General features: G+C 33.5%; 1 protein-coding gene across 2 annotated transcripts; it reads right to left on the reverse strand.

Moving 5' to 3' along the window:
* Nucleotides 1–1023: 1023 nt before the first annotated feature.
* Nt5c (5' nucleotidase C) lies at nucleotides 1024–27724 on the reverse strand. 2 transcript variants are annotated; one of them, XM_071585443.1, is made up of 9 exons: nucleotides 27559–27724; nucleotides 26853–27028; nucleotides 26493–26729; nucleotides 17232–17357; nucleotides 14497–14654; nucleotides 13891–14077; nucleotides 12513–12653; nucleotides 11684–11838; nucleotides 1024–7133 (listed from the first exon to the last, which is right to left on the reverse strand). In XM_071585443.1, exons 1-9 carry the CDS (start codon nucleotides 27707–27709, stop codon nucleotides 6929–6931), a joined length of 1536 nt encoding a protein of 511 aa, XP_071441544.1. In that variant the 5' UTR covers nucleotides 27710–27724; the 3' UTR covers nucleotides 1024–6928. The 2 variants fall into 2 exon arrangements, with proteins under 2 accessions (XP_071441544.1, XP_071441543.1); XM_071585442.1 differs by having other exon boundaries at nucleotides 17232–17366.
* Nucleotides 27725–27871: the final 147 nt, after the last annotated feature.

Raw genomic sequence — 27871 nt, forward strand, 5'->3', positions numbered from 1 at the left:
TATGTATGGACAAAAAGATATAGGTGTTCATGTGGTAGATCTGATATTGAAGGAAGAGCACAACTTCCAAAAATGAGTTAAGAGGCAGAGGTTGGTAGGTGCAAATACCTTTCTGGAAAAGGGATTCTCCAACCTGAAATATTTGCCAGATCTCAAGTGGGCTTAGAGTAACGAGAACTCCCAATGTGAGAAGCAAATGGTGATGCAGCCCAGCAAGTTCCTCAAAGGTTTCTCCATCAGTCACTTGCCCTTACCTCAATCTCAATCTTTTTACTTCTTCCGTGATTATTTCCTGCTGCTTTCCCAACCTGCTCACATATCTCACTCTCAGTGACATGAGCTTATATATATATGAATGTGAGACTATTTCCAAGGAATAAAAATTCCTCGGATATCAAACCACTCATAATTTGCTTAATGAGAGGAAGGATCTGACATGTTTGGAGCAGGAAACCAAAGACCTAACCATTGCCACAAGTGGCTTCAGGTATGAATGTGGTGTCAATCAAGAATCACCTTTAATCACTTAAAAGATTGGACCGTTTGTGCTTAAGGGCCATGTTTGAACAACTGAACACATATTCCTCGAGTCAGCAGTTGTGTTCAGTCGAAGTGGCCAATTAAGAACACTTTCATTTAATAAATGTATGATTTTTATGACAAAGAGTGCAATGAAGTCCAACTTTCAGTATGTTGCACAAGCCTGAGGAATGGCCTCTTCTCTTAAAAGTAAAAATCACCTCTTGACTGATCATTAAGAAGTTTTCAACAAATTGAAAAAAAATGGCTCATAATAAAAAATAAAGAATATTTCATTGAGCAGTGGCTCTTAGACAAAAGGCTTTTAATTTGGATCATTAGATTGAATTCTCTTTGAAAGAAAATCATCACATGCCACATATCAAGCCTTGTAGGGAAGCTATGAGCAATGAATTTTACCACTTGTTCGGGATGACTCTATTTCATTAGAGATTTGGACATAAAAAACACACAATAAACTTAAGTTTATACAAAAGGGGGACCAAGAACAATATAAAACATCAATCATAAAACTATAATTATTTATTGCTAAAATGATAATATCAAATGCAAAGCACTTCACCATGACATAATGACATTTTCAAGACCAGTCATAAGTAAAACAGGTCGATCATATTTGAAGGCACAATTTTTAAATGCAATTTAGCTTACAGGTAAAAGTTTTCATTGACATATACTTTTCCATATAGTATATATGGTATATTGAATATTGTCCATTGAATAAAGGCATTTCTCTTTTGAGAATAAGTTTGAACATTGAGCCAATAATTTTCTCGTTGTATCATGAATAAGTAATGGCCAGAAACAGAAATTCGTACAGGATAATTTATAGTCACCTGAAACTGTTAGCAGTCAGCAACAGAACACAGATAAAAGAGGCCACAAAGGGATTCTTAGGAATGATATGATAGGCAACTTTCACTACATTTGTTTTTAAAAATGTTATTGTTAACTATTGCTATTAAACAGTTATTAATGGTACAGGCTATTGAGTAGCAAAATCTATAATGAAGCAAAAGTTCACACAATACATGTATATGCAAAACATTAATAATTGATGTTTAGAAAAAATTACAACTCCAAAAAAAATCTTACAAAATGAAAGATCTATCCGCCTACCTATCTATTTTACAGTGTATTAGGAAAAGATTTATTCACATGCATTTGACTAAAACATGAAGCAACCTGCCATATAAAGTTGCGCTACTTACATCAATTATTCATCCAAAGTGAATTTTAATTTTCCATTGAAGTAAACAGCTATATCTCAGCTCTACTTACATTTAAACTGTGTTTAAACTGTACATATAGTAAAACCTAAGAGGAGTACTTCACTAACCTATAATTTCACTGATCAGCTAAGCTTCCTCCAACAGTAACAATGATTATTTTCTCAAAAATAGATTTCCATTCATGAACACACATTTTTCCATACAACATACACGCGTATCCGATAAAATCGCCATAGAAATCAAAGTATGTGAAAAATGAGAAGCATGCATTTTTGAGTTCAAGATCAAACTTGAAACTATACGACCACCTATGCAATCCTGAATGGTTTAAAAATAGTTATTATTGGTGCTTTCCAAAAATATCTCACCTAAATAAGATCTCTACGTAGAAAGATAGCTGTCCAAAATAAACATCTATTATTATTTTATGAATAAAAAATTAACTTAATGCAAAATATATTCACAAATCATATTAATTCGATTTCTCCGAGAGTTAAACCCAAATTAATAGAAGGCAATATGTTTCTTTATCTATATTGATATTGCATTGATGCAAATGAATGGAACAAGTACACAAGAAGAGGGTATGGATTTTGAAAAAGAACTCAATCGTTTGAAAACATGGAGAAAGACATCTACACATGATGCAATTACCTCAATGATCACATGAAAGTCATGAATGGAAAGTAACAGAAATTCCTGCTTCATTCCCTGGATTTGAAAAAGAATTTTGAATGATGAGTTTTTCATCAGTTACGGTACTGAGGGAATTAAATCTAGGGTACAAGGAAAGTCATAGGAATTATTCTCTTATTCAAAATCAGTGAATGAACAAGACTGTAGAAATTAATGATTGCAAAATTGAATGGCAATATGATATAGTTTATTGTCTTCTGCATTATCACTATCATGAGAAGGAAGATTAGTGAATTCAGTCCATATCATAGATATTTTTTTAGTTATTCAAGACCATCAATAATTTTACCAAATAATTACTCCACCTCTCTCAGGTTTTACTATACATAAATAAGCAGGTGTTATTGGTGTGCCCATCAATCATGCAATTCAATTTGGAAGGGACATGCACTAAAAGACATCATTGATTGCAATTTCTCACCAGTAGTTTTTTGCCATGGGGAAAGGTGCAGAAAAACCCCTCCAAATTCCACATTGGAAAATTCTAAATTTGTTCCAAAAAAGAATGCATGATAGGGTATGCCATACTATGCATGAGTAGACCATACATGAAATGGCATTATTTTGGTAATAATTCATCTCTCTAATCAAAAGCTTTAATCTCACTAATTAATAATGACTTGAGTGCATGTTACAAACTCAGATTAACTGTACTTTGAACTTATAGTACTGGAAAATAATTAATTAAATGGCACATTAAACCCTAATTACTTAATTTTCAAATTTAAAGACCCATTTCTCCTTTGATTCTCATTTGTCAATCGCCTTGGCATTAAAGCTTAATATTTACAAGTGAAATACCCTGTATGTCATGTAAAATCACAACCAATGGCTCAGTGCATAATTATTGAGAAGAAACTGGGTGCTATAAAAACTAAAAAAATATGGAGGTAAGTAAAATAACTTGAACATTAATATTTGATTGTCATTAATAACATTAGTTGTTGACTCATGTGCTGTAATTGCAAATAATTTACAAGTGTCAACTAATCTACAAGGTTACAATTCTTGGATGTGCTGTAATTTATTTAATGGTATATGTCATTACTTCTCATTGCATGAACACTGAATAAACAATGAAACAGAAGATGAGGTAAGAAATAATTTGCATGCAACATATATATTTTACATGGCACAGCATAAACATTTAAACTATCATTGTAACCAATCAGAATCATACCTAATAATTGAGCAAATATTTCTACAAAATACATAATCGTCATGATTTCTCAGATCTGATTCCACCGACATGACAACAACTAATCTAAAAATATCTTATTTTAATAAAAACTACAAAATCAAGTGGATGTCTGGGGTAATTCAGCTCATTAAACATCCAGCATTAAAATATCACACACATAGGGGAAAAATTAGAGATATAAAATATTAATTTCATTGAACAGAGTGAATTAAAGAATACTGAATCAGTACTACAATTGATTTTTTACATTCTTCATTTTCTCACAAGGTTCTACAACAATTATTTATACAGGAGTGTACCGTAAACATTCTATATAAGCAATCTGATTGGTCCTACCCTGCATCTAAAATACTCCATAACTACACATATAGTAGACAGAAAACATACAAGGTTGTCACTGATTTACTGATTCCATGATACAAATTGGCAAGTGCAACTAAATTGCCACAAAATGAGGAATAATTTATATCATGATGATAGTAACATTATACGATCTACAAAGCAAAGTTTAATGCTAAATATTTTCTTTAAAAAATCTAATTCCCACTGGTATATCCTTAAGATATTTTTCTTCATGAGTATCAACAAAGGCCTTGGTCAAACAAATTAAGATTAGGCATACCTTAGGGGTATTCATTATGCAAGAGAGAGATACTATAATAATGCATATGACATATATTATTGTATTGGATATTGCAATGGGCATTTGCAGGGTGATTGGCTTAAGGAAGAACAAAACTGAAAGAAAGGGCATGAACACAAAATTCCTGAGGGCCATATCTAGCAGATAAGGTATAATAGTAGGTGCCTATGTGGTCTTTATCGCCAATCATTGGGCAATGTAAAACATTCTCAAACCTGGAAACATAAACATTTCAGAGAAATTTACCAATGAAAAATTGAAAATAGCCTCTATGCCAATACAATACCTAAAATTCTTAAAACCTGACGGTGTGAAGATTTTCCAGCACTTCCATATTTTTCCCCATTAACTCATTGTCCCATTTGCCATATATAACAATAAGTTTTCATTTGCTTTCCAGAATTATTCACAACATAACTTGATTTTTATCAAAAACTATTGGCAGAATGCTTTAATTAATCATTCATATCTAACAATAAATTAAACTAGGGACTAGAATTGAGAATAAACCAAAGTCATTATGTAAACCACATCTTGTTATAGATTAATTTGTCAATATTCATCCTGTTCTGACTCCACGCAAAATAGAATGGCAGAAAGAAAATGCAATCAGAATATAATACACATGGAGTGCTGACAGATGAAAGAAAATATGAAGTTAGGTGCTTAAATAGTATATATTTCCAAATGAATTAGTTAAGTTGCAGCAGGCACTTATTCAATTCCACACAGTCCCAGTTTTTATTTTGCCAAAATCCAAACATATTTCTTGTTTTTCCCAGCCCCTTTCATATTCCTGGTATAATCCTTGTTTCTTGATTGCTAGACACCTCGATAGTAGTAGACTTTCATGAATTGCATATGATACAATCCAACCTAACCTATTGGAGCAACTTAAGTTTCCAATTATTACCACTTTAACATAACATATACCAGAAAGAATTCTTTCTGGAAACTTTCAAGAGAGAAAACCCTGAGATTTTTGAGTTAGCTGGCACACCGAAGTCTACCTCCTAAAAAAGGACCTCACTACTAGCAACTATAAAAATGAAAGGCAAGAAATATGGCACATTTGAAAATATTTGGCTCACACAAATTCACCACATTAAATTCATGATTTTAACCATTAACTCTTTTCATAATTGAAATTTCAAATTATTGCCATTCACATTTTAATTGTGCCCTGGGATTTCAAATGACCCCCAATTCTAGGGTGCAGCATTCTGAGTATCAATCATCCCCTCCCATATTTCCTTCAAATACCAATTGATTTGATTTCTTTCATGCAATTTAACTTTTCAGTCTATGTAAAATATTGTTAAACACTACAAAAGTTTCAAAAATGCATAATAATGGTGTAATGTATAAATATATACAAAGGGCAGCCATAGTTCCTTTTTCAAGCATGGAACACTCCACAGTTTCAAAAAAAAAAGAATCAGAAGTGGGATAGTAATATTTTTGCATTTATATCACTGATGACAGGGAATTCTTCCTAAACAAATATCAAGAGCAACATTGATAGTGAGTATGGAATGAAGTTGCTTAAAAAGGTCATGGCATCTATGAAGGAAGAGAAGTATTCACATCTTGAACAAGTACCATGACTTTCATAGATTGTCCAATTCAATACTGCCAATCTATAACACATCATTCTACTCAAAATATATTCGAAAATGGATGCTCTGCATTATTCACATCAAAGACAGGCCAGCTGCCCCTTTTTTCATTAAAGATGAGGTCTCATCATCATTTCTGCTTGACCATTACTAAATTGCATTGAAGTGCTCCAACAGCTACCATTACCACTCTTTAAAAAAGTGCCACCTGATTTAATTATGTTTGTCTGTTTAAAATGGAGGCTGGTTTAACAATACTACATTTACCAGAGAGAGTAATTTCCCAACGTATAATTAGCGAATTCAATAACACATCATAAATTCACCAAATTAAATTATGCAAAAATGACAATTAAGTCCTCTATTAGCAAAATCAGCAACATCCACAAAAATATTGTTTTTAAGGAGAATAGGCAAACTCACTTCTGTAACAGTAATGTACGTTGGATCCCACACATTCCTTGTAACTTTGCAGAGATAGAAACAACTACTAATATCCAATTTTTGCATAGTCTGTGAAGATTCATACATACTAGTGGAAATTGGTCTCAATTATGAAAACGATATATGTTGCTGGTTTTGTGACTAAACACCCAAGAGAGCAACTAAGCAATTGTAGAACATAGTGACTACTGAAAAATATCAGTCATGAATACTGCCTCGCAATTCCATTAGATCCCATTCCATTGGGGTCCAATGGAATCAGCTGCTTCAATTTATACAGAGGAAAGTACCTGTTAAACAACTCTTATAATTACAGGTCACCAGTAGACTTCAAAATTTCATATATCTGGGCAACAGAATTATTACTTCCTGGACTAATACAAACTATTCAGACTACAAACCCTGCCACACATCCCTGTGGTAGCTTGCAGGTTATCTTACAGATATGTAGACTATCATTAAGGGGCTCAGAGTCTATGCATCCCTTGAGAAAGGTGCAGATTGATCTCCAATCACAGCGCCCACTCAGCATACTCACTATTTCGAGAATAGTTTAGACAAAATAGGATGCATACTCATGAGGCATAACTCCTCTTCGAGGATAAAATGTGTGATTGATTGAGTAGTTGAGGAGATTTGCTATACTTGATGTGTATATGTCAGCAAACCGAAACAATCTCCTGGAAAAGTATGTGGGATTGTGGTATGTTCGGAACACACTCCCAAACTGTTTGTTGAATACACCTTTGGTCTTCAGCCTGTAAAAGTAAAAACCAATTAAAGGAAACAATTTTATCTTCCACTTTTTGCCTAATCCATAAAAGAATTTAGATTCCCGAAATATTATAAACTAAAAATATTCACAAAAAATATTTACTTTACCTTTGCAAGGATTTAAATATAATACAAGGGTGATCTCAAAAGTTCTTGGTCTCATGATGAAAATGACAATTTATGTTTTCAATAAAGTTTTATTTTTCAAAGCATTTGCATTTAATACTTTTCATCCTGCAGTGTCCTAAGGCAATTATTCTATACCTGTACTGCTCTCCTGGAAGTGCTGGAAAGTACTCATCTACAGTTGCAATTGCCTCTTGATTGAATGAAAAATGTGGATCAGTGAGGAAACTTTCAGGTTTCCGAATAGGTGGGAGTCTGAGGGAGCCAAATCCAGGGAAAAGGGTGGATGTTCGAGCACTTCATAGTGCAAATCCCTCAACTTTCCCATCGCCAAGACACTTTTGTGGGCAGGGGCATTGTCCTGATGGTACAAAGTTTTTTTCTTCAGCAAGCTGGGTCTGCTTTCGCAAATGTTTGCATCCAGTTTAATTAGAAAGTTAGAATAGTATTTTCCAGTTATTTTTTTTACCTTTTTCAAGTAGTCAATCAACAAAATTCCTTTCTAATCCCAGAAAACAAATGCCATGAAGTGTCCTACCAATGGCACTGTCTTCACCTTCTTAGGTCTTAAAGAACTGGCATCTATCCACTGCATGGATTGTTCTTTTGATCCTTGTGTGTAATGGAAAATCAACGTTTCGTTCATTGTCACATACTGACACAGAAAATCACTTTTTTTTTTAATTCTGTGCGCCAAGCACTGTTTGTAAAGTATCATCTGAATGCCTTTTTTATCAACAGTGAGCATGCACGTCACCCATCTTGCACAAAGCTTTGTCATGTACAACTCCTCGTGCAAAATGTAACTGATACTCTCTTTGATATTCCTATAGTATTACCAATTTCATGCACCTTCAGATGTCAATTTTCCAAAATCTTATTTTGCACTTTTCCGATGATTCCGATTGTGGTTACACTTTTTGGACATTCTTAACGTGGATAATCTCGGGAGGTTTTCATGGCCACGTGTAAACTCGGCTGCCCATTTCTTCATGATGAAAATTGAAGGAGAAGAGTCCCCATACAATTTACAATCCTGGAATTAGTTTTGGTCAGCATTCAACCTTCTTTTCATGAAAAACTTTATCGCTGCTTGATACTCAATTTTATTCATCTCTAACAACACACACCGCAATTGTTTCAAACGACTGCCTACAGCAAACTGCTGGATGGCATGGCTTGCAATTCCACACACTGTCTACTCACAGTTCTGCCAACACGAGAGGAAAAAACCATACAAGTAGTGATGCCATCTAGGAGTAAGTCAGAGAACTTTTCAGATCACTCTTGGAATGAGATTGGTTTCATGGAATGAGATTGCATGGGCTGAGAATTTAAGAGGTAGGTCTCCCCATTAATAGGTGGATTTCAGGTACAGGAAGAGGACGAGATCAGGAGGCAGGGTATGGGCACAGCCATCAGTCTCTGAACCAGTCATCCAGCAGAGCATTGGACTACCTGGGTCAATTCCTGGGGATCGCTCTGGGCACCCTCAGCTCCAACAGAGTGATTTTTTGGGTACCAGATCTTCCTTGGAAACCGCAGGCAGCACAGGGAACTGAATTGCCTGTGCTGACCTGATGTGTGAATTTTAAATGCTGTTAGGCTTAGTCCTGGGTGAGCACTATCTTCACCCATCAAACTCAACTTGTAATGATAACTATGGTCAGTACTCCCAGTAACTTTAACATAACCTCTTTAGCAGGGGGGCCAACCTGCGGCTTTGCAAGCCACATGTGGCTCTGTGAAGGATTATTTGTGGCTCTCGATAAATGTACCCGAGTTCCCTTTTCATTTTTGTGTTATTATATTTTTTTTAAATTATTATCGTACCGTATGTTTCAAAATGTCTTTTAAATTACCGACAACAAATAAGAAAGACTAAGTGCAACGTTGTAACAAATTTCATTTCCCTCCAAGTTAAGAATGATATGACTCATCGAAAACTGTGCAAAAAAACATAAACAATGGCATAATCGACCAACTCCAGACCGATTTTGAATTTGTATACTTAAATTGCAAACGGACAGTTGACATTGTGCTCCGGAGGAAACAATTTGTATCACTCTTGCTACGGACATAATTTGTAATCTGGAATTTTCGATAAGTTAACTATAATTTGTTTCGTAGTATGTAGCACGTGTTGATATTGTTTTAATAATAAAAAAACTTGTATTTTCTAAATCTCTTTATTTATTTCCAGTTCTTTTGAAAATATGATGACAGAGAATGAAAATAAAAAGAAATTACGAGCAAGAAAATAGAAGTTTTAATAATGAGTGGGAGGAGAATTTCTTTTTTATTGACATTAACAGAAAAGCATTATGTGTTAATTGTAATTCTACGGTCAAAAATTATTAAGCTAGCAATTTACGACGACATTATGAAACCAATCATCCTCAGTTTTCTAATCCGTATCCACTACAATTCCAAATTAAGATCAGATAGACTTGTTTCTTTAAAATCAAATTTAAATAAACAACAGTCAATTTTGACGACCTTTAGAAATCAAGCTAATAACGTGGCTAAAGCCAGTTTTGTTATTGCCTGGAATATTGCTCATGCAAAACGCCCATATGGAGAGGGAGAGTTTATAAAAAAAAGTTGGAAGGTGTACTTAAAGATTTAGATCCAAATAATGCAGCATTGCACAAAGTTGTTTCACAAACTCCCATCTCGAGACACACAACCGAACGACGCATAACAGCAATTAATACATCTCTTGAATATAATTTAAAAAATTATATGAAGAACTGTACTGCATTCAGCTTAGCCCTTGACGAGTGGACAGATACCACGGATCTTCCACAATTGGCAGTTTTCATACGTTTTGTTCCACCTGCCTTTGTTGTTATAGAAGAATTATTAGATTTAGTAGCACTTCAAGAAAGAACCCGCGGTGTCGATATTAAAAATGCATTAGATTCCATAATGAAAACTTTTGATGTACCTCTTAATAAACTTGTAAGCATTACAACTGATGGCGCTCCAGCAATGCTGGGTAAAAAAATCGGTCTTATCGGTCTTATTGGGCTTAAGGGATGATTCTCAAATTCCACAATTCATTCTGATTCACAGCATAATTCACCGAGAACATCTCGTTACAAAATATTTTAAATATCCTGATGTTATGAAAACAGTGTTACACATTGTAAATTACATTCCCACCAATCCAAAAAATTATTGATAATTCAAAAATTTCCTTGAAGAAGTAAAGGGTGAAGAACTTCCAAATTACATTAATTTCTTTTGCACTGTTAGATGGTTATCTAGCTACAACATATTAAATCGATTTGTAGATTTGTTTGATTCGATTTTACCTTAAGATGTGCTTAGTTGAATGACCCCAGTAAAGGAATTTACCCTGGTAATTCAACAAGGTGTGCCATGTACTTAGAACAGTTTTGCTCAGTGTCTTGAGAGGACACTAGTGGAAAACATTATTACTCTGTGCTGTCACAAGGGTGATCTCAGCTTACCCATACAGTCTCATGTCCATTGGGGTACTATTACAAGGGTATCAGAACATATCAGATTGTACCAGCACAATGGGAAAAATTTACCAGTACAGAGGCAATTGGAAACTTCAATATTGCAACTGCAATACCACTTGGACTACTTGATATTTTGGGTACGCATTATACTCCTTGTAATGGTATACATACCATTGTGTTCAATAGGAAGTGTTATGTTATATGCCCTTGGTTAAAATCATATCATTAAACGTTAATGCTTGAAGGATTAAAATAATTATATATCTATACATGTCTCACAAGAAATTCTAAGATTGCAGACATTCCTTGCAATACACGAAAGAATATCTAAACCCAAAAACAAGTCCATAGTTCTCATCCAGTATTAAAAGAAATAAAGATAAAATGTTGAAGGACATGAGATAAATTAGCTATAAACCTTAATGAAGTACTTAATGACAGGTGAAATATTTGTGTATAACAAGAATCATCAGAAAACAAACATGGAATCCAGGCAATTTAAACTCCATATATACCAAAGAAAACTTTTTAAGGGCCAACATTAATGTAAATGAAAATTGCTATAAACAAATGGTATATAATATGAAAATAATTGGTCAAATTACAATTAATTACACTAATTACATTTATATCCTGTCATTTTTGATGCAATGCAGAAAATGTGGAATATGCAGGTACCAAGTTTTTATTTTCATTAATTGTTGGCAACAAATAATTGTCATGAACTTAAAATAGAAAGTGGTAACTTCCTTATTATTATGATGTAATTTGTTCCAATTTCCTGACTTCATGATGAGAATTTTTTTTTAATCCCAATAGTTTGACTCTTTTTAGTATTTTATCAAGTAAAATACTTTCACTTCAAATAATGGGAATGAGAAATAAGAGAGAAAATGAATGTATGCTACACAAACCTGAGATGATCCCTTTCTTCCAACCATTTTGTCAAAACAGCATCACAATCTGGGTTATCTGCATGGTCCTGGTGATCTTCTATCAGCTGTGTTAACATATGCAGCCAGTTCAGGTCCAACTTGAGCTGAGGTATGTTTAGTGTCTCTATCTCATGCTAAAAATAATGAATGAATCATTTATGATTAAAGTAGTGGCCAGAAAATACTGATAAAAATAAACAGAGTACTCACTTCACACAAAAAACTCAAAAAATTTGACAAAAAGGTAATAAAACCTTTATCTGTTCGACTATACAAATGAAAAATAGTATTTCTGATGTCTTTCATGCATTTTTTTCACTATTATTACAAAAACTCCCCCTTTCTTATTCACTAATTGTATTATTTCAAAGTATAATGCTGAGTACAAAAACAAACTGGACAATTCCTAATTCATGTCTCCAACTCTTTGGAACATTTTAGAGTCGATTAAAAAAACATCAATTGAGCCACAACAACTAATACATTTGACAGACATGAAAGTAATGTGGGGCATTAAAAAATGTGGAAGGTAAAGATCCCCATTTTGTGGTACAATGTGAATAGCATTTTGACTCGCAATCAAACTACATTTTGAAGACACAAAACAATTCAAGTTCAATGAGATACAACGAAAGCTTTTGGTGATTCAAGAACTTGGCAGTTGTGTACCAGAAATATTACTCAGACCTATCAACCCGGCATCCGGTTACCGAGCAATGTGAAGAGATTTTTAAAGACTAGAAAACTTTACATTTATCTCAGATTAAATTATTCATATCCAATCATTCATCTGGGTCACCTCACTCACACTTAATTCACTAATGATGGCCCCTGTTCTCCACCCATGTGCCAAAGTCACATCAGCCAAATCGCTGTAGGGATGATCTCCAAAATAAAGGACTTGGTCTCCACTCCAACCAGTCATCTCTAGCAACTGCTTGACTGTCCCCTGTAAAAAATAAATTACAAGAGAGAAGATAGCATTGGTGGCAAAACATAAAACAAAAGCACAGGTATAAACACAAAGATGAAAAATAATGAGGAACTATCTCAGTAATAGTAAATCTGTCTTGAGTTCACACAGTCAAATTTAAGTATTGACAATCAATGGCCTAATATTTATAACTCATAGAGCACAACATAGTTATCATCATAGCACTTCTTTGTCACCTGGAGTATTTTTAATCAACTTGTACAGCTTAAAATGACAGAACATATTTCTACCTAATATTCATGAAAACAAATTATTTTTCATTGCCAGGCAATTCCCTAAGTATTATACAGAGGAGAGAAAGCTTCCCAGGCCAGCAGACATCCTAAGAATATAAAAATGAAAAAGCTAAGCTAAGTGGCACATCTTAAAAATGCAATATCAAAACAAATGCCTGTCATGAGAAACTCTTTTTTGGCATGTGACATTAGCTCATAAATGGAATAAGATGGAACCATAATGAAAAGTAAAATATTCAATGAATGTTTCCGCAATAAATATAGTGAGAAGCTATGTTATGAGGCATCACCAGAAAATAAGTACCATTAGGAAATTTTAAAAAATAGACAGTGGAAAAAGTTATTTTATTTCCATTGAGTTTTAGCATTTTCTTCTAATATTTTACATAGCTGTCATACAAATCAACACACCAAACATATCTTGGAACTAATTTGCTTATATACTCATCAAAGAATTCCTCTGCCTGGGACCTCTGCCATTTCCTGATGCTATCCTTAATTTCAAACTTCAGTCCACCAAGAAATTTTATGAGTTTCATAGAACTAAGGAAAGTTCACTAATTCCAAACCCTATTTGGAATGGCTTATCCATTAGCGGTGAAATGAGTTGAGCAGCTCCTGTTTCATACATGCAGCATGCAATTTTACATTATTCATGCGGCAAAAATATGACAAACTCAGTAGTTTACATCTTTGATACAAATTTTGGGCTGATAGTTTGTTTTAAACATGATAGCAGATGATATTGTGATCCTCAATGCGAAAAGCATTAAAAAAATACATGGGCCACTTCACTGCTGTGTGGTATATAAACTATCCATGCAAATGCTTTTTGCAAACTATCCATGCAAAACTTTCCCATGCAACATCCGTTGCATGGGAAAGAATATTTATTATCTGGATGCAACTCATGCCTCAAATATTATGAAAATACTTATCGGAAAATAGAAACAAACCTCATAATATATTGTACCCTTTTCTAGGCGTACCACACGATCCCAGACCTGTGTTTGTGAGCCCTCATCATATATACGCATAGGACGGGATTCATCGGTAAAAAAACGTGGCTTACGAGCTTGAACCACGACAACATCAAAAAAATCTCTCCAGTCTTCTCCTACAATTAGTCCCATACCTTTGTCACTGCAAAGAAACAAGGAGAATTGATCATATGTAACAACATTATTAACAGTAATTAATTATTAGATATGAAATTTCTTTCAGGAAAATATGGTATACCTTGCTAATTCCCAAGAAAATTAAGGAGAATAAAAATTTGTATTGAAATAATTCTATTCTGAATTGAAATACTGAATTGTGCATTGAAACTAATCTTCTGAAATCTAGAGTAGAAGGTAAAATTTCTATGAGGAGTTTTTCTGCAATGCCTGTTAGTGAAATGTTACCATAAAAGTAATTTTTGCTGAATCCACCCACAGACTCTACCTTCAGAAATTCTACCAACAGCTACATTCAATTTCAACCGTCAAAATAAAGCTCAAGAAACTTCAACCAAATCTCTCGCTCCCTCCTTCAGGACAATGATGCGAAGGTGTACTTACACAAATTTGAATGGGCTGTTTGTAACAAGGAACACTTTCTTTCCTCCCTCAACAAGACATTCAAAGTAGCGTCGAATGCTCTTATTTAGTTCAACGTATTCCAAAATATTTTTCTCCACAATGGTATGCATTATTGGATGCACACTGCGAATAGAATTCTGAAAATACACAAACACCGTTTTATGAGTTATATTTTAAGGTTATAGTTTACATGAATATATATATTTTTCATTGAAAGTTCCAGTTTGTCACACTTGTTCATCAATTCCATTCAAACTAACTCAAATACATATTTAGAATTAATCTCAGTTCCATACTTTTGACTTTATTCTGAATAAAAATTATTTTCTTTGGATTTTGTAATTAATATATCATACATAATACACAATGTCATACACAATAAATAAAACGTAGCTCCAAACAACAACTCAGGGTAAAAAGTGATCATGAACAACAAAAAAATTTTTCATTCTTTTCTGATTATACGCCAACCCCCTATTTTCATTATGACACACTGGAAAAAAAATTATGTTTGTACATTAAATTACTTAGTAGGGAGCCAAGATTACTAACCTCATCAATAAACATAAACAATTGATGTATCCCATAAAATTTCAAACAATAGTATTGAATTCCTTACTACTGTACTTCACACTTAGATAAATAAAGAAGCTGAAGTTAAACTAATTTTACTTTATAATGCCACTTTTATTATACTTTATTAAGTCAGCATCTGCAAAAAAAACAATATGAAGATCAACTCTGTCAATGTGACCATTCAAATCATCCTTTCCATTTTAATTACACATACAAACGGAGCTTCCTTAAAAGCCAACCTTTGTTTACTTTTGCTGCATCACGTAGGCACAACAGTGAGATTTCATACTTGTGGTGCAACATTATTTGGTACCTTTTCCTTTAACACACCACACAACTGTCATATTTTTTTAAATAATCTTTCCCTAAGTAGCAATTAAGTACATTTTTTGCAACTGATACACCCATCCACTGTAAAATTTGCTGTTTATATCATGCTTATGAGAAGCAAGCAATTGAAATTTCATCAAAGAATGATTGGAACTTCAAGTGCTAAAGTAAATAAGTAACGATTACAATGGATACTGGTTGAGAAAATTTAGACAAATGCCAAAATGTGGTTGATGGAGATGGTCAATGATACTACGAAGATGATAAATTTGTCCAAAGAATAGATGAAAATCTTCAGCAATATATTGAGCAATTTTCCACCAACGTCTATGGCGTTTTTTCTTGTTTCTGTTTTTATAAGTCCTGATTTTCAGCCTACCAGTTGCTGAAGTCTTAACTGCTGCCAAAGTTTTGAAATTAAATGAGCCCATCTAGGCTTATTATAATCATCCACTGTGATTGACAATAATGGTAAAATTACCTGACTCATTAACAATAATTATTTATCCCATCACTTCATTTACATGAAAAATGAAATAAGTAAAAAAATACAAATGTATGTAGATGCATATACAATGCATATAAATATACTAAGGTCACTGCAACATAGTATCATTAAGATATTCACTAATAAAGTGCATATTTAATCTTTTCCAGTCACATTTCAGGGATGAGATACTGCTCTAGCATCTATTAGAGACTTTGCAAGTCTATTGAATGGTCACCTACCAATTGCTTTTGTTCCATTGGCACTCTTTTTAAGATTAAATGGCAAGAGATGCAAGTCAGTTTTCTTTCATGTTGAGTAATTATGGATAGTACAGTCTTTAGATAAGTGAGTTACTCTTTTACCAGTTAAGTATTATTTGAAAAATAATTTATTTGCATTGCAGGTATATGAGCTTGAGATGCTCAAATAAAATCCAAAAAGGTGATGACAGAGATTTTCCAGCAAGAATTCTGATACCTCTTCTTTATAACTTGAAACTTTCAAGAATATGTGAAGAGGCACCTTGGAAAGAGATGCCTTAAGTGAGCTGTCGATAAAATTCACCCAAATCCATTGTAGTTAGCACACCTTGATAAGCAGTTTGCTTAACATATAGCAAAATGTACTTAATTCATTGGCATGTATTTATTGGTATAGATTCTTTGGATCATCAATATGTAGTTGCTGGCTTCAATAAGTGGAAACTTTCCAAATCGGAAGGAAACAGTAAGAAGCACTTGTAATATCCACTAATATTTTATTTTCTTGATCTGGGTTTCAACTCCTTGAGTTACCTTCAGGTAAAAAAATGCAGTCCATTTGGTATATATATTATAACAACTTCACTGGATGGGATCAATGGTTGAAACGCACAAATTTCATTCAACCCATCCCAACCCTTTTCCCCTTTGCCCACATCATGAATCAACCCGAGGGTCGACCAAATTGTAATTTAATCAAAGATGACCCATGGCGCAACATTCACCATTTTCGGTCATTTGTTAAATTGTCAGAATATGACAATTAGCAAACAGTCACACAGTACATGCTGCCATTATCAGCAACAATCATTTAGGCTATTAAAGCAACAAAAATTTTGGAATACATACTTATGTCAAATATTAAGTGTTTAAGGTTTGGACAAACAAGCAAATCAGACTTCACGATAAAGTTCCTTGGCTTCGCATGAATTTTTCATATTTTCAAAGCTCATGAATCTTATCTCGTCTTATGATCATGATACATATTACAATTACTATTTGCACAAGGAAATGTAAAATATGATGGTCTTGGCATTTCTCAGAACAATATTACATACCTTAACATCATGGAAGAGGATCTCTGGGTGGTAATCAATTCCTTTACTTAAAAAATATTCAGTGACATTGCAAAGAAGACCCATTTCAGGAACAGAGAAGAGGTCAGCCATTTGCACCATTTTAGCCTTTGTTCCCTGTTTTATTAGTAATATAGAAAAATATGTATAATTATGATCAAAGGAATACTTTGAACCTAAAAAAGCTCATAAAATTAATGTCACACCAACCAATCTTCTGGCAACAAGCATATTACACAGGATGCCAAAATCACAAAAGAAATTTAGAGAAATGCTCAAAAGTTCATACAAGCAATGGACTTGATAGAAGGCTCTATTATTAAAACTACCATTATATGTAGCAATTAAACAACTAGTTTAGTTCTATAGCATTTTTTTAAAAAGCAGTACAGGACCCTATAGCCATAATCCAAAAAAACAAAAACCCAAAATTTATAATATTTTAAGTAAATTTTGTGATTTAAATTTGAAGCTTTAATCTCACGATTTTTTAAAACTCTTCATCATTAAGTGCATATAAGAGCATAGAAAACATTTTCATCACATGTACCTATATAAAGGAATAATGACTATTCTATTGATAAAAGCGATCATTCCTACATTGGCTTTGCAATTTCAAGAACACTAAAGGTGGCACTTCAAAAGACAATGTTGTGCTATGAAAATAAACTTAACATATTATGATAAATATTGAGGTATTACTGAAATTATTTCAATGTTACTTCCATATGAATTTCCCAATAATAATGGTCTTAACATAAATAATCTAATTTTTGTACAAAATTTATATATGTCATTATTTCTCTTATTGGGGGATCCAAAATACTAAAAAAAAAATCCCAAGCCCTCTTTATAGCATATACTTTGCTGAATATTGTTTTTGCATTTATTTTACAGCTCATACTGAGTAAGCAATATTTTAAGCACAAATACATACATTCACCAATTTCTCCAGTCTACTCATTCATGAAAATGTTGAATATAGTTGAAATCATCACATAAAAAAAATATAGAATAATCACAAAAGGATCTAACAACATTGAGAAAACGGTGTACTTTCTTCAGCATTTGAGAAATACTTCAAGTGAAAATTTCAACTAATTATGCACAAACTTAAATATATACACCAAATCACATAATTTGAAGCGAAAAATGGGAGCTATTGGCTCATAATCCAGAACGGAGGTGACTGAACAGCCAATTTTAACGGTAAGAGAGAAGGAACTCCTGTACCAATATTTTGGTCAACTAAGATAACCGCATAAAAGATCGAAGTTTCTAGTTCTTATAGTTTCTGATAAATTAAAATTTATAATTTTGCCTTCCACAGGTCTTTTGTAAATTGTCACATTTTATCCTGATTTTTACATTTTAAAATCAGGATAAAATATAATAATTAAGAAAAGACACGTGGGAGGCAAAACTAGAAATTTTAATTTATCAGAAACTATTAAGACTAGAAACTACAATCTTTTTTGTTGTAAAGCTCTTGATGCACACTTTATTTCAATTGATAGAATTAAATTATAAAATCACTTTTAATAGGAAAATATGGTATTTAGACAGACATTTTTATTTTTTCAAAGCTCTGTGCATTTTTAATCATTGAAGGGGTGTGTTGAGTTGTTTTGACAACTTTGACATTCTATACCCTTGTTTGGTTAAGCCTGATAATTTCTGAACCCTGGCATGTGATGCATGCAGCTGCAATTTCTTGTAATTGACCTGAAATTGACCATTGAAAGGTCGGAAAAATGTAAAAAAAAAGTTAATTTCCAAAGAAAAAATTCTCAACAATCCCATTTTCTAAAAATTCTGAAAATTCGGCCAAATAATCTACAAGAGTAATTTAGAGATTTTTAATACCAGATAACTGGATTTCTGCCTGAAACCTATATCTGGGAATATTTAAAGAAAAATCTAATGTTCAATGTGCTCATTGATCAATGTCAGACTCATATTAAAAAGGAATCAATATTCTCTAACTGTTAATTAATAAAATTGAAGGCATAACTGATAAGCTCTTGACAAAATATATTATATTCTAATTAATTCTGATGCCTTTTTTTATAATTTTTTCAGTAGAATACATAGTAGTATTCTAGAACAGAGGAAATTTGATTTGACATGATTATTGGGGTTTTTTATGCTTCAGCTTTAAAAGCTACTTTAAGTCTTTGAAAAGCAGAGAACTTTAAATGGAGATACATATAAAATTCACAGACTTTAATGAAATAAAGATGAGCATCAAATCTTTTAACTTCGATTTAGCCGACAAATTTCATGATTCTTCAACTAAAGGAAAATAGGTACACAAAAAAAACCATGGGCAACAATTCACAACACAGCCCAACAAGCAATTTTAAATCAGACCTCAACAAGAATTGAAGTATGTGTTTGGTATGATAACATATTTTTAACACAACCAACATATACCTTAAACGATAAAAACTGAAAACTTGCCCAAACCAAAATATTATGGGTAAAACATCCAATTTTAATCAATGTTTTTGTTAGATCGGAGGATGGATCTTAATGTAGGTTTGTCACAATACAGATCACAGTTTTAATAATACTTATGCAGAGATGAATGAGAATAATTCCAATTTCTACAAAATTCATAGTTACAGACTAGTCATCCCCTTTAGATCTGAAAGCAATTAGCATTTTAACATAAAATATAGTTAAAAAATGGAGTGCATTTAGGTTATATTCTTAACATCATATTCTTTGTGTTACCACAGCACACACAAGTACAGCAGTAACATGCCTAAGTCACTGCACTACAGTCCTTAAATGCAAAACATCAAGAAAATGACATGCAACAAATGCTTCGTTGAAAGGAAACTGCCGAGAACATTTAAATCCCATGAATGCATGAGGCTAATGGAAATATAAAGATTATGGACTATTGACAGGATGAATGGAGCACATATTTTATAACATTCCAGGTTAATGTTAATTTTTAAAATGAAACTAGCATTATCATCCCAGGATTTTGATACCATTAGTTCCTCATGCTGGACTCGTACATATTTCAATGTCAAAGTATAATTTCAAAAGTAAATTACATGAATAATGTACAATCCCAATGTTATGATTCAACTTGGTATTATATATACATTAGAAGGAATATGTGTGGACTTTAACAGTGATTTTAAATTTTAAATTGACGGTATATTTAAAGAAAAACTAAACCTGTGGAAATCAATGGCATGAAAAAGATAATCATAGATAATTTGGATTAAAAATATATTTTTTGAGAAAATTAGTCATTAATATATCAAGAGCAAAGATGCATGATGTTGGAAGTGCAAAGTTTATGAGAAACCCATTATGTCTGGTTGCATCTAGAACAATGTACTCAAAACTTGAGAATATTTACACAGAACCATAAGATTCTATCACAATATTTAGAGCAGTATATTATTTTTTTTATAAAAGGATGCTATATATTTAGAGCTTCATATGAATAAAATGTTAACAGCATTAGGTACTTTCTGCAAATAAAAATTTAGGATGGAAAAAATGCTAAATGCACAGTATGTAATGAATGAAAGCTGAAGCTTATCTTCAAGAACCATTTTATGTGTAGAAGAAAGAGCTCTGTAAAAATAATTTAAGGAGCAATGATTTTTATTTTGAGATTCAGCGAAGGTATGAAAAGTCTGCCCTGAGTCATTGCACTGCGGGCATAAATTTCAAACTGGAACCGGGCAATGCCAGGTCATACATCTAGCTCACTGTTAGATGCATGTAGTTAGCAGTAAAGCTACTGTGATGAATATTTTTTTCTTTTAGTCAAGAGGAATAAGAGTTATTGAGTCATTAAATCATCAAATATTCATAATTAAAAATTTTTCATCATCTTACATTTCAGCAGAGTTATTTCACCACAATACCATATTTATTGTCTCAAAAAATCATTTTGTTAGGTTTAATACAAGACATTAGTCTCAATTACTGTGTAATTATGGAGTGTTTGAAAAAGGAATGGTTTATGACACTAGGTTTTCCCATTACAATTTATCGGACTTATCATTAAAGTGCTTCACTTGTTTATGTCATGATCACGAATTGGGCAAGGGAAGAACAAGTAAAGAAGCAAAAAATGAGCAAAGTATGGCCAATTAAATATGATCACTCAAAACTACTATGACAGTTGATTCTTAGATATTAAATAAATTTAATTGAAAGACTACTTTTACAATAATAATAAATGAGTTTCAGACATACAGCCAACTTAAACTTTTAATAAAATCAAATCAAGTAAGTAATTCATTAATTATGAAATTTTATTATTATGAAATACACTATTAATAGAAGGAAAGTACGGATTTAACCAGTTAGGAGCTGAAGAACAATGGCTAGATATAATAAAACATAAATAACATTGTAGGTTAAAATAAATTCAATGCACACAATAGAATCACAATGATTACGCTTTGAGCTATAGGATAAAAATATCCAGTACTAATCCAAAACTAAATTATGTCAATCAAAAGGCTTCCTCACTTTGGTGGGTTAATTAGTGGACCATCTCCCTGGTGTCATGGGTAGGAGGAAGCACCAAATGGGTCGCCACTCAACCAGCGGTGGGTGTGGTACAGGCAAAGGGTGAAGCGAGGAGAGAGATCCACATTCTGGCATTCAAAGGGAGAGGCAGGTGTGCACTATTTTAAACCTCACCCCAAGGAGGGAGATTAATAGTTTAATGCTTTGAACAAGCAGCAAATTGGGATCAGGCAGTTCATGCACAAATATAGCATTCACCTGTAAAGTTCCAAAGAAAAAGAGAAAAATCATGCTGCGAGTAAAACTTTTGATGAGTAAAAATACAATTGAGGCTAGGTTAACTAGGTTTCCTATTTCCCAAGAAAAGTTGTTTATGGTAAGAAACTGACCAGAGGGAAACAAGGGCATTTCATAAATTGAATCACAAGCGCAAAAACATTGAATGAAGTACACAGTATATTTTTTTAATGAAGTACAACGGCTGCTGCTAATTACTTACTCCAAATTAGTGATGACACATTTATGTTAGTGGTACATGACATCTGAAATGTGATGAAAAAATTAACATGAACCTAAATATGACAAAAAATAATGGATTTTTATTAGAATTTTACATTTAAAATTAATTTGAAAAGGTTGAATAAATAAGCTTGATTGGCTTCATAACATTCAACCTTAATTACAGGGACAGGGATCATAACCATAGTTTTTCAAATAAATAAGACCTGTGTAAATAATGAATATAGTTCTTCCATCTCTTCTGATATCTAATCATTGCGGCACCGAAAGCCGATACAAAATGAGCATTGGCCTTTGAAAAACTGGATAGTATCCAGTGATAAGCATGTCCAAAATGGAAAAAGTTCAGGGAGTATAAAAAATCATTCTTAATGGAAGTACAGACTCTTGCCCAATGCGTGTGTGAACTCTTGCCTAAAGATATGTGCACTCTTGCCCAATGCAAGTAGCCCTGAGGATTATCAACAAATGGTAGAACTGTAAACCAGAATAAACTAGTCAGTATACACATATGTACAGAGGAGAGATGACGTCTTAACTAATGGCATTATTTGGAATTGATTAATCATAATTAAATCAATATTACGCATCAACAAGTGATAATTTTAAGGCATTTCAATAAATGTCACGGAATTTATGGGTTTTCTTATGTAGTAAACTACATATTTCCCCTTCATTTGGTGTAAGTATGAACTTCTTCGCAGCAGTGAACAACAGTGGGAAAGGTTTCAGGAATTCCAAAGGACTACTTAAAAGCATTTGTAGAGAAATGTGTAAGTAATTATTTACATAGCTCTTATTTATTTCAACAAAAAGGCCTTTAACCATTGAAACTTGGTAACTCACCTTTCTTAGAACTATTCATGGTGGTTACATTTTATGCTCTATTGTCATCCCCATAATTTTACTACCTGTAAGGTATCCAAAATGAAGTACCAAAATACCGTGGACCAGCTGAAATTTACTATTGGGTTACCAAAACATGTTAAATCAAAATAAGAAATTATCAGCTATAGAATGTTGATTAGTGTTAGTAGAACTGGTCCAAAAAGTACTCTCTGGCTAAGAGAAAGAGCACAATTATCTAAAGCTTACCAATCAAACGATGCAAAGGAAGTCCATCCCACATCTCCATGACAAGGGTGTATGCCATGAAAGACAATCAAGAGGTCCCAGACATGTGCACAAGAGGGGAAAACAGGGCAAATTTTAGAAAATTGGATGGCAAATCAACAATTGGAAGGAAATGACTGGCTTTTGGGTGGAAGGCCGAGAGGAGAGGATGCATTGTGGATGTGGAACGGAATGTGGATGAGCAAGAGAAGGCGGAGAGGATATTGAGAAGGAAGGGTTCAGGACTCAGTGATTTCCACTGAGAAGATAGCAATTTGATGGAAGCATGAGTAGAGCATTTGGTAAATTGAGTCTCATGAGTGATTGGAGGAGTGTGGTAGTTCAGTGGTCAGAGCACTGGACTACGAACCAGAAGGCCTGGGTTCAGGTCCAGATGACACCCCAACTTCACCTGACCTGTGCGATTCAATTGGTACCAGATCTTCCTGAGAAACCAGAGGCAGCACATGGGAGAGGGACTGGCATCCCAAACTAGGGTTTCCATTTCACACACCATTGGACTTAATAAAAGGTAAGTTCTAATTTGTTGCTCCAGATTTTGGGTATGCAAATGAAACTGGACATAATGTTTTATAGGAAGGGTTAGTAAATAAAATTATGAAGTCCTAAAAGCCTTGAAATTAAAAAAAATATAATGCAAAAATTAAGATAATTATATCTCAAAGATATCAAGAAGAGATCAAGAGAGCTGAACAGGAAGGATAATAAGTTCACTAGCCCTCCATTCAAGATGGGAAATAATCAAGATGATTGGAAACAATTTTCAAATGATCTCAGCAGTTATTCTAATCTCATTCTGTGCACTGTTTTTGTAACACAACAGTTTTGCTGACATTCCAGTTTGAGTCTTCAGATAGAAAGCATGGCAACTCATACTGCGAGATTACTGAAGAAATGCAGAGATCAGTTAACCAACCCTTTGGAACCCTATGAAAGAATACTGTTTTAGGATGGTCCCCTGGAATTTTCAGTTCTGTCAAACATCTGGGAGGATGGAAAACCTCATCATGGAAGAGTCAAGAATGGGCTTGCAGATTGGTGAACTGAAATTATCTGAAAAAGGAGACTATGGAGTGGCAGAAATAGAGTCATATGTAAATGAAGAGTGATAGGAAATGCAGAGTGAAGGATTTCAATTGGTTATTCTTTGGTACAATGAAGAACATCATGCTTAAGATGGTAGTGAAACTCACAGTTACCTTAAGATACAAATGTACAATGACAGATGGCAATTATGAAAAAACATATATGAGGGGATTGGGGAGATGATAAAAAAGGCAAAAGGAAAAGAAAACCAGATTGTGATAGGTGATTGGAAAGCAGAAAAGAATAATACAAAAGAGAACAGAAAAATGTGAACTAGGAGAAGAGAATAAAAGAACATGAAGGCCAAGAGCATTCCATAAGACACAGATGGAATAGCCAAAGACTTTATGTAGTAGAAAAAGAATACTCAAGCGACGTGTCAAAAGCTCTGGGATTGAGTGTAAGTGCAAGAGGAGAGACGGATGGTGGTAGAGGATGGACATGAGTAGGAAAATTGATCGAGGATATTTAAACACTCTACATGTTCAGGGGAAGAGAGGACAGATGTTTTAACATTTTGTGCAAGAGTTTGAAACATAAAGAGTATCTTGGAAAAGAAGTAAATAACTTTGTGACCATTGCAATATTTACTCAACCATCACAAGCCATCTGTTAACATAAAGGTCACTAAAAACAGTCACACCAAGCTCTTCTGCCGCTAATCAAGTTTCATTTTCTGTGAAAAATTTTGAGCATGTGCCTTCTAATAATATTTGCCCACTGAGTGCGGAATTTCCAAGTTTTATGGTGCATACATTAGCTAATACAGCAGATGGCACTAAATAGCATCATATGATTAGTGATCAGCAGATATGCTAGATAAGTTCAAGTGGATCCAACCCCAGAGGGTACAGGGGAAAAAGACGTAGGATGTAAAACAAGTTTTGGGATAGGACTGAATTAAACTCAAGACACCAAGAGGGAATGCCATAGATGTGGTCAGCCTTACTCAACGTTTACTTTTAGCATTGCACACTAATCCTCCACGGTGATAAATGAATCCCTCTGAAAAACCTATTGCAGCCTATATTACAAATGAGATCATTGATTCCACTATAACTATACAACACTTTAACCATTTTAACCACGCCAAACCAATCAAGAGATGATTTTTTGATATTTTGTTTATAATTTCACAAGATTTAATTTTTTTAAATTACTCAAACAATTAAATGTGATAAAAATTACAATAAAACCATTAAACAAGAAATGGAAAAATTCAATTAAATGTCCTGTAGAGACAGACAGACCACAATGATGAAAAAATATGAATTCTACTCCAATATGGCCATGAATCTGACATAAGAATATTCAAATGTTCACATTATAGGATGAGGACCTTTTAATTTACTTACTGATAAATCAGATCGTATGCATCAGAATAAAATATATGTATATATATGTATATATATATATATATATATATATATACATATATATATACAATGAAGAGCCTCCAGGATAATCAACAAATAAATATTTCAATTTTACTTTTTGATTAACAGCCAAATAGATTTTAATGTTGTGAAATTTCAGAGGTTTTTCTCTTGATTTGAATAAAGGTAAGTAATTTACCTTGCACCATGGATGACAAAAGGGAGGATCAAGGGGCTAGGCCAACCCATTTACATTAAGTATTCCCATAAATTTCAGGTAGGTGCATTAATTCAATTGACAGAGCTAATGAAATCAGTCAGGAATATTCACCAAAACCAAGTTGGCAAAAATTGACTATGGGGATGAGGAAACTAATACTTCATTAGAGTCTTTTGTTTCCCCATCACCTAATCTCACTAGATTAAAACCTGCCATCATCCAAACTGAAATTACAAACTAAGAGCTCAACCAAAAATTCAAAGAACCTAATCACCACCGCTGTTATTGGACGGAGACTATCGTAACGAATTGAATGGCAAATAACTGCACTGAAGCAGAGTAGCAAACCAATGGCAGATGCTAAATACACATCAGCTATCTGTAAATACAGACCTGATGGCTCCCGCCATTGCGAACATGTGCTTCAACATATGCAATAGGCACAATTCTGTTCTTGTATAGTTTTAGGACCTCATTATCTGGGACAGCAGACAGGCCTCTGTAAACAGAACCCAGCTGAATTTGTAGAAAGGAGTCTAACTTTAAGAGCAGGCCCTTTTCAATGTCATAATGAAGTCCTCTCACAGTAAAACCTGGACTGTAGTCCAAGGACAGTATTCCAGTTGGATACTGAAAGGTAAGTGACAATAGATTTAAACAATGACGACACAACTGAGAATACGAAGCGGTAATTCCTTCTTATCATTGTTAAATATAATTAATTTTCAGAGCTTAAAAATTAAAAAATCTCACTTTGTGTTTTTTCACTAGTATTTCCCTGGCCAAGTTATAGAGCAAATAGTCCATGGATGGCTTATAACAAGCCAGAGTATAATCATAATCAAATCCATACACCTTTATCTCTTTTAAATCGAGTTCGTTGCACGCAAACACTCCTTTGACATTGACATCCGGAGGCAGCTTCTTGGCTACGAAGAAAATACATTCACGTGAATTTCATGCAAGGCGGTATATACTTCCCGTCTTTACTGCTCAAAAAGTCAGTGCGTGGTCATGAACTGTACGGGAAAATTGCTACAAGATGCATTTTTCGCATCCTTATAAACACCTTTGGCCTTTCTTTTTACTTGCATTTTGCAAAGTTTAAAAAGACGCAAAAAAACGAATTATTGCTTTTTAAGTAACTACCAAGACCGTTCTTTATTTTCCCCCAGCTTAATTAATCTATACGGTATTTGCACATGAACATAATCAAAGAACTTTTTCCAATGGATTTGTGCCAAGAGTGCTGGAAGAATTGGCCTTGCACAAACTCGCCCTTTGGACTGCTTCAACTACTGCAATGCATACTTTAATGAAGAACCAGATAGCTTCATTCTTTTCATACAATATTCCATTTATGTTTAATATTACACAGGATAAGAGCAATGACGACACTGATAATTATCTGCCTGTGCGGTGATTCAAGTAAATGAAACGACGAAAAATAGAGACTTACATCTGCACAGCTCTTTCATTTTGCTGTAAGCTTCTGTCATTTTCACAGAAGACGAATTTGATCGGATATGCATCTTTGCCAAGCCCTTGCATTTTTTAAGAGAATTTTTAGAATGTAAATAAATACTGTAAGAACCAAATTTAAAAATCATTCTGCTACTGCTGCCAGAGAGTCGTCTTTTATTCATTGTAGTTGCACATTTTCTTTATAGGTGGCATTAATGTGTGCAACGGAGTAAATGGAGAGGTAGGTTTGAATCGCTCGAAAGAAAGCATATATTTTTTAAACAAAGAGGAAATGAACTCTCAGACGT

Source organism: Hetaerina americana, unplaced genomic scaffold (assembly GCF_022747635.1).
Source record: "Hetaerina americana unplaced genomic scaffold, ioHetAmer1.1.p SCAF_2, whole genome shotgun sequence".
NCBI lineage: Eukaryota > Metazoa > Arthropoda > Insecta > Odonata > Calopterygidae > Hetaerina > Hetaerina americana.

Bases quoted from the DNA above. Each gene is read 5' to 3' on its own strand.
- Nt5c (XM_071585442.1), bottom strand. From the start codon at position 27,709: ATGATTTTTAAATTTGGTTCTTACAGTATTTATTTACATTCTAAAAAT. The intron at 14,078-14,496 runs GTAAGTACACCT...GTTTCTTTGCAG, and splicing joins AACAGCCCATTCAAATTTGT to TGACAAAGGTATGGGACTAA. The intron at 7,134-11,683 runs GTTTGTGTAGCA...TTACTTTTACAG, and splicing joins GAAGAAAGGGATCATCTCAG to GCTGAAGACCAAAGGTGTAT.